This window comes from Octopus sinensis, unplaced genomic scaffold, assembly GCF_006345805.1.
Source record: "Octopus sinensis unplaced genomic scaffold, ASM634580v1 Contig03004, whole genome shotgun sequence".
In the NCBI taxonomy this organism is placed as follows: Eukaryota; Metazoa; Mollusca; class Cephalopoda; order Octopoda; family Octopodidae; genus Octopus; species Octopus sinensis.
In genome coordinates, this window is record NW_021826179.1 from 2,501 (window position 1) to 9,700 (window position 7,200).

Here is a 7,200-nt window from a genome sequence, read left to right on the forward strand (position 1 = left end):
TTGACCGGCTGATTTGTACATTAGAAGTGCAGTCTGTGAGTGGAACAGTAAAAATATGCAAGACTTTTCTCAAGTTCCAAATGTGAATTTGTTTGTTTTAACTACATCTCATAATTGAAGCCTTGTCCCTTTGTTGGAGACCGGCTCCGTCCTCTGTGAAAGATTTATAATAATAAAAAAAATAAAAAAGACATACATACATTGAAAATTTGATGGAAGGCTGGGTGCCTTTGATTAGTGTTAGGAAGGGCATCCAACCGTAAAAATCCTGCCAAAATAGACACGAGTAGCCTGGGGTAGCCTTCTACCTGGTCCGACTCCAGTACAACCGTTTTACCCGTGCATGAGTGGAAGACGGACGTTAAACGATGATGATGATGATGATGATGATGATGACACTGACGATGATGATGACAATGATGATGATGACGATGATGATGACGATGACGACGACGACGACGAGGACGATTACGATGACGGTGATGATGATGGTGGTGATGAGGATAATGGTGATGATGATGGTGGGGGTGGTGATGATGATGGTGATGATAGTGATGATGATGAAGATTGTGGTAGTGGTGGTGGTGGTGATGATGAGGATAATGATGATGATGATGACGATGACGATGACGACGATGATAATAATGAGGATGATGATGATGACGACGATGGTGACGATGATGACGATGACGATGATGATGATAATGACGAAGACGATGACGATTATGACGATGATGATGACGACGACGATGATGATGGTAATAATGATGATGACGATGTTGATGATGATGATAATGATTATGATGATGATGATGGTGGTGATGACGATGATGATTTCTGCTGAAATACAATGCTTTCGTTTCATTTCATTTCGAAAGAAAGAAATAAGAAATAAAAAAAAACCCAAAGAATTCTGTAAAATAACTTTTTTTTCTTTTTATTATTAAATCTGGTTGCTTTGGAAACATAAATAAAAACGAAATTTTGATTGAAAATGTTTTTTCTCTTTTTCATTTATTTCTTTAAAATTTGAATCACTTTCAAAACAAAATGAAGTTCAGATGAGAAAACCCGACGGCGGTCTCAGGGAGAATTGGTCACCAACAATTATTCATTTCAATCACAACACCTTAATCATTGACCACTAGTCTTTTATCTTTAGTCTTTACTCACTGACCACTGCTTTACAAACATTCATAGGGGTGATTGTTGAATACAGGGGCCAGACCTGGTCCCTTTGTGCCACGCAATGCTGGAGGGTAGTTTTATTCAGTTGTCCCTAATACTTATAAAAAAGGGGTCGTGTTTTCTCCTCGATCGCAAATGGATTAGGGGTCAATTCTGTTTTCTATTTAGGGCGATCGTATTTTGTTTCCTGCTCAAAAGCTCACTATACAATCGCATGGTTGTGGGGGTTCTGTCCCTCCCTTGCATGGCATGGCACGTTGGGGGACAAATGCCTTCTACTATAGCCCCGGGACCAACCAATGTAGACAAATTTGGTAGGTGTAAACTGTGTGGAAGCCAATGAGATATATATATATGTGTTTGTGTGTGTGTGTGTGGTGTGTGTGTGTCTATATATACATACATACATACATATATATATATATATGTATATATATATATATATGTATATATATAAGTATGTATGTATATATATATATATGAATATGTATACACATATATATATATAAATATGCATATGAATGCATATATACATATATATAAATATATATAATATATATACATATATATACACGCAAGAGTGGCTGTGTGGTAAGTAGCTTGCTAACTAATCACAAGGTTCCAGGTTCAGTTCCACTGCGTGGCACCTTGGGCAAGTGTCTTCTACTATAGCTTTGGGTCGACCAAATCCTTGTGAGTGGATTTGGTAGTTAGAAACTAAAAGAAGCCCGTCGTAATATATATATATAGATATGTGTGTATGTATGTTTGTGTGTGTGTGTGTGTGTTTGTGTGTGTGTGTGTCCCAACATTGCTTGACATCGATGCTGGTGTGTTTACGCCCCCGTAACTTAGCGCTTTGTCATAAGAGACCGATAGAATAAGTACTAGGCTTACAAAAAATAAGTCCTGGGGTCGATTTGCTCGACTAAAGGCGGTGCTCCAGCTTGGACGCAGTTAAAATGACTGAAACGATAAAAGAATAAAAGAATATATATACACACATATATACATATATATATATATATATATATATACGCATACATACATACATACATATATATATACGCATACATACATATGTATATATATATACATATATATATATATATATATACACACACATATAAATATATGACGGGCTCCTTTCAGTTTTTGTCTACTAAATCCGCTCACAAGAAATTCTAACCAGTAGTGAATCTATGTCAATATGTTTTAACCCTATGTTAACTGGAATCAACACATTTTAACAAATGTTACCTGTGCGAATTGAAATCGAAGCATTTTAACCACTGGTGAACCGAAGCCAAGGAATTTTTAACCAGTGAAACTATCTCAATGTTTTAACCAAGGGTGAAATTTAATCCCGTGTGAATTGAAATTAACACGTTTTAACCAAGGGTGAATTTAAACAAATAAATTTTAACCAGTGAAGAAAATTAGTTCAATATATTTTAAGCAAGGACTTACACATTTCAACCAATGGTAATTCTAACTCAAATAGTTTTAACCAGAACCAGTTGTAAACTAAGGTCAACGAATTTTATATATTTGGTACAAATATATGGTGCGTGGTCATTAAAACAGGTCAATGAAAGCCAACGTTGGTACACTTGGGTTAACTGAAAATATGGGTCAACGAATTTTAACCTGGGGCAGCACATTTTAATCCAGCGGTAAAAATCGTATGAGCATATTCTGTAGTTACCAATGTGTAATTGAGTTTTTACCGGTAATAAACTTGCATGAATGAGTTTTTTTAAAAAAAAAGGGTTTAAAGTTTATTCACAAAATGTTAAAGTTAAGATACAACCAGAAGTGAACTTGGGCCAACGTAATTTAACCAGGGGTAAATTGAGGTCAACATTTTTCAGTAGTGGTAAATTTAAGCCTGTGTGAATTGAGGCCAATATATTTTAACCGTCTGTGAAGTCTGTTCAATGCACGTTTTAACCAGTGGTCAGTTTAGGACAATACATATTTTAACCAGGGGTTAACTTGGGCTAACACATTTTAAAAAAAAGTGGGTTTAAAGTTTATTCACAAAATGTTAAAGTTAAGATACAACCAGAAGTGAACTTGGGCCAACGTAATTTAACCAGGGGTAAATTGAGGTCAACATTTTTCAGCAGTGGTAAATTTAAGCCTGTGTGAATTGAGGCCAATATATTTTAACCGTCTGTGAAGTCTGTTCAATGCACGTTTTAACCAGTGGTCAGTTTAGGACAATACATATTTTAACCAGGGGTTAACTTGGGCTAACACATTAAAAAAAAAGTGGGTTTAAAGTTTATTCACAAAATGTTAAAGTTAAGATACAACCAGAAGTGAACTTGGGCCAACGTAATTTAACCAGGGGTAAATTGAGGTCAACATTTTTCAGCAGTGGTAAATTTAAGCCTGTGTGAATTGAGGCCAATATATTTTAACCGTCTGTGAAGTCTGTTCAATGCACGTTTTAACCAGTGGTCAGTTTAGGACAATACATATTTTAACCAGGGGTTAACTTGGGCTAACACATTTTAGCCAATTCTGGTCCAAATAATTTTAATCAACGGTTAACTTAGGTAAAAATTTTGATTTATTTAGTATAAATATATGGAGTGTGTTTATTAAAATCGGTCAATGAAATTTAGCATCAGTATACCGGAATCAACCATATTTGTTGATCAACGAATTTTAAGCTGTAGTAGTGTTAGGTCAACACATTAGGTCCAGTGGTGAAAATTGTGTGAGCATATTTTGTAGAGTTACCAATACATAGTTGAATTTTTTACCGATGCTAAACTGGGGTAAATGAATTTAAGAAAGGGGTCAAAGTATGTTCGTGAAGTATTAAACATTAGTATACAACCAGGGGTTAATTTGGGTCAACATAATTTAACCAGGTGTTAATTTAGGTCAAAATAATTTAACCAGGGGTGAATTTAGGTCACAAAATTTTAACCAGGAATGAATATAAGTTAAAATGTTTTAACCAGGGGTGAATTTCAACCAAAATATTTTAACCAGGTGTGAATTTAGGTCAAAATATTTTAACCAGGGGTAAGTTTTGGTCAATATTTTAACCAGGAATGAATATAAGTTAAAATGTTTTAACCAGGGGTGAATTTCAACCAAAATACTTTAACCAGGTGTGAATTTAGGTCAAAATATTTTAGCCAGGGGTAAGTTTTGGTCAATATTTTAACCAGGAATGAATTTAAGTTAAAAGTTTTTAACCAGGAGTGAATTTAGGTCAGAATATTTTAACCAGGGGTAAATTTAGGTCAAAATATTTTAACCAAGGGTGAATTTTAGGTCAACACGCTTTAACCAATGGTAAATTTGGGCCAATATAATTTAACCCTGTGCGAAGTTTGATCAGGACATTTTAACCAGGGGTGAATTTAGGTCAATATATTTTGATCAGGGGTGTATTTAGGTCAACAAATTTTAGTCAGTGGTGAATTTCGATAAATACAATTGCTAAGCTCTGTCCAGTTTGGCCAATGTATTCCAAATATCAGTAATGTCTTCGGTTCAACTTGTTGAAAGAAGAAGGATGAAGCGTGACGACTGACGCTGCATTGTTATCGTCAGTGTATAACGACGTGGGGTGTTGAGTATGATGGGAAGAGGTTAATATGGGTTCGATCCTTACTTTTTCTCCGTTCATTCTAATGTTTGTTTTTGTTTGTTTTTTAATTAGCTAATTAACATTTACATTTACAGGCACTAATTATAGGATACTGAGCATGAATCCAGTTACAAATTTTAGCATCGGGCCAGCAATGGAAACGAAGTAAAATTATAGTTTGTGAATAGCTAGGTTTACAGCGCATGCCTGGTGGTAAGGAACACGACCGTCCTCGTTGGTGACACTGGCCTTCTTTGATCCAGCGGGGCCAGAAGCGTATACCCAGGTCCTTCCACGTATATATGACAGGACAATATGTGTACGTCCGGATAAACTTAGCCACTTTTCTCTTCGCTTCTGTCTTAACTTTCAAATCCAACTGTCGGAAACGTCTCCCAGTTTCATCCTTGAGGTTAATGCGCCCGAATCGAGCTAGAAATGGGGGCCGTCTCCCCACAGGGTAACCCCTCTGAAAGCGCAAGGCGAGGGTCCCGTTAGGCTTTGTGATACTTTCCTTCGGTCGTTCCACAGACATGAATTCGTCGATAAAAAACCGTCCGAGTAGTTTACGTAAAATCTCCGGCTTTAGGTTTTCAGCCCTCGGATCGTGTTTTTTGTCGGGTTTCTCGTTTAGGTTGACAGGAAGTGAGTCAGAAGGCACTATGGGAAATTTAGGCCGTTTGGTGACGACATTCTTTTCATGACTCTTTCGCAATAGGTTGTAATCACTGAAGCTACTGCTCCCGCTGCCGGCAACACACACAACACAGAGAAGAAGAAGAGGAAGGGATCCAGCAAGCTTCGAACTCAACATATCCAGATCAGAGCGCATCCTAGGGGTAAAATAAAAGAAAGAAGGCAGATTTTAGTACGAAATAATAATAATGATGATGATGAAGATGATGATGATGAAGATGATGATGATGAAGAGGATGATGATGATGAGGATGAGGATGATGAGGATGATGATGATGATGAGGATGATGAGGATGATGATGATGATGATGATGATGATGATGATGATGATGATGATGATGATGATGATGATGATGAGGATGATGAGGATGATGATGATGAGGATGATGATGATGATGATGATGATGATGATGAGGATGATGATGATGATGATGATGAATGATGATGATGGTGATAATGATGATGATGGATGATGATGATGAGGGTGATGATGATGATGATGATGATGAGAAGAAGACGTGGTACATGTAAAGTATTAGCAGACGCTCAGGGAAGGAAAGAAAGATAGATTGAGAGAGAGACAGAGAGACAGAGAGAGAGACAGAGAGAGAGAGAGACAGACAGAGAGAGAGACAGAGAGACAGAGAGACAGAGAGAGAGAGACAGAGAGAGAGATTAGCTTAATAGAGACGGACAGAAACAGAGATAAAAAGATAGCTACAGAGAGGGGGAGGGGGAGAGAGAAGGGGAGGGGAGAGAAAGTGAAATAGAAAGAAAGATATTTAACAGCTAGATAGACAGACAGACAGAAAGAAAGAAAGAAAGAAAGAAAGAAAGAAAGAAAGAAAGAAAGAAAGAACGAAAGAAAGAAAGAAAGCGACTTAATAGCTAGATAGATATGTAGACAGATAGATGGATAGATAGATAGATAGATAGATAGATAGATAGATAGATAGATAGATAGATAGAGATAGATAGATAGATAGATAGACATGGATAGGCAGATAGATAGACAATTAGATAGATAGAAAGATAGATAGATAGATAGACAGATAGACAGATAGATAGATAGATAGATAGATAGATAGATAGATAGATAGACAGTTAGATAGATAGATAGATAGATAGATAGATAGATAGATAGATAGATAGATAGATAGATAGATAGATAGATAGATAGATAGATAGATAGAAAGAAAGACAGCACGTTATCCCACCCCAATAGGCCATCCTTTCTTCGCCGAAAATACATACAAGAACAAGAACAACAACAGCAGCAAGCAACAGCAACCACAACAACAAAAGCAACAACTCCGTGGTGACGGAAGCAACAATAGTTTAATGGCCGATTCGTCCGACAAACAACCAAAAACAGGAAGTGTTACGAAGATTTTTTTGGAACAATAAACTGAAATAACTCAAACAAGGGAGCGAGTCAATTTAGAAAGAGGTCTGGGTGAGGTTAGTGTGTATAAAATGAATATTTATGACACCATACTGCCGAGATTTAGCTTGTTTCGATGACAGCTGAATGTCAATGGCGGCAGAGAAACTGTCGTCTGCTCTCTTCCAGTTTTATTTTCAAACAATGCGTAATGTTTTACTATGGCTGCCCACCTCTCCCGTTCCATCCCTTCGCCGTTTATTTAAATAAACTTCCTGAGTTGGTTGTTTTATACTTCCTGAGTCGTAGAGAG

The 7,200-nt window shown here is 36.8% G+C and overlaps 1 protein-coding gene and 1 long non-coding RNA gene across 2 annotated transcripts; one reads left to right on the top strand and one right to left on the bottom strand.

Moving 5' to 3' along the window:
• Positions 1 to 4,067: 4,067 nt before the first annotated feature.
• LOC118760978 lies at positions 4,068 to 4,406 on the top strand. The gene is made up of 3 exons (XR_004997073.1): positions 4,068 to 4,200; positions 4,292 to 4,322; positions 4,383 to 4,406. It is a non-coding gene; the product is annotated as an uncharacterized LOC118760978 (long non-coding RNA).
• Positions 4,407 to 4,871: 465 nt separating this feature from the next.
• LOC115227394 (noggin-2-like) lies at positions 4,872 to 5,648 on the bottom strand. Its single transcript, XM_029798241.2, has one exon. It carries the CDS (start codon positions 5,637 to 5,639, stop codon positions 4,884 to 4,886), a length of 756 nt encoding a protein of 251 aa, XP_029654101.1. The 5' UTR covers positions 5,640 to 5,648; the 3' UTR covers positions 4,872 to 4,883.
• Between the last annotated feature and the right edge of the window lie 1,552 nt (positions 5,649 to 7,200).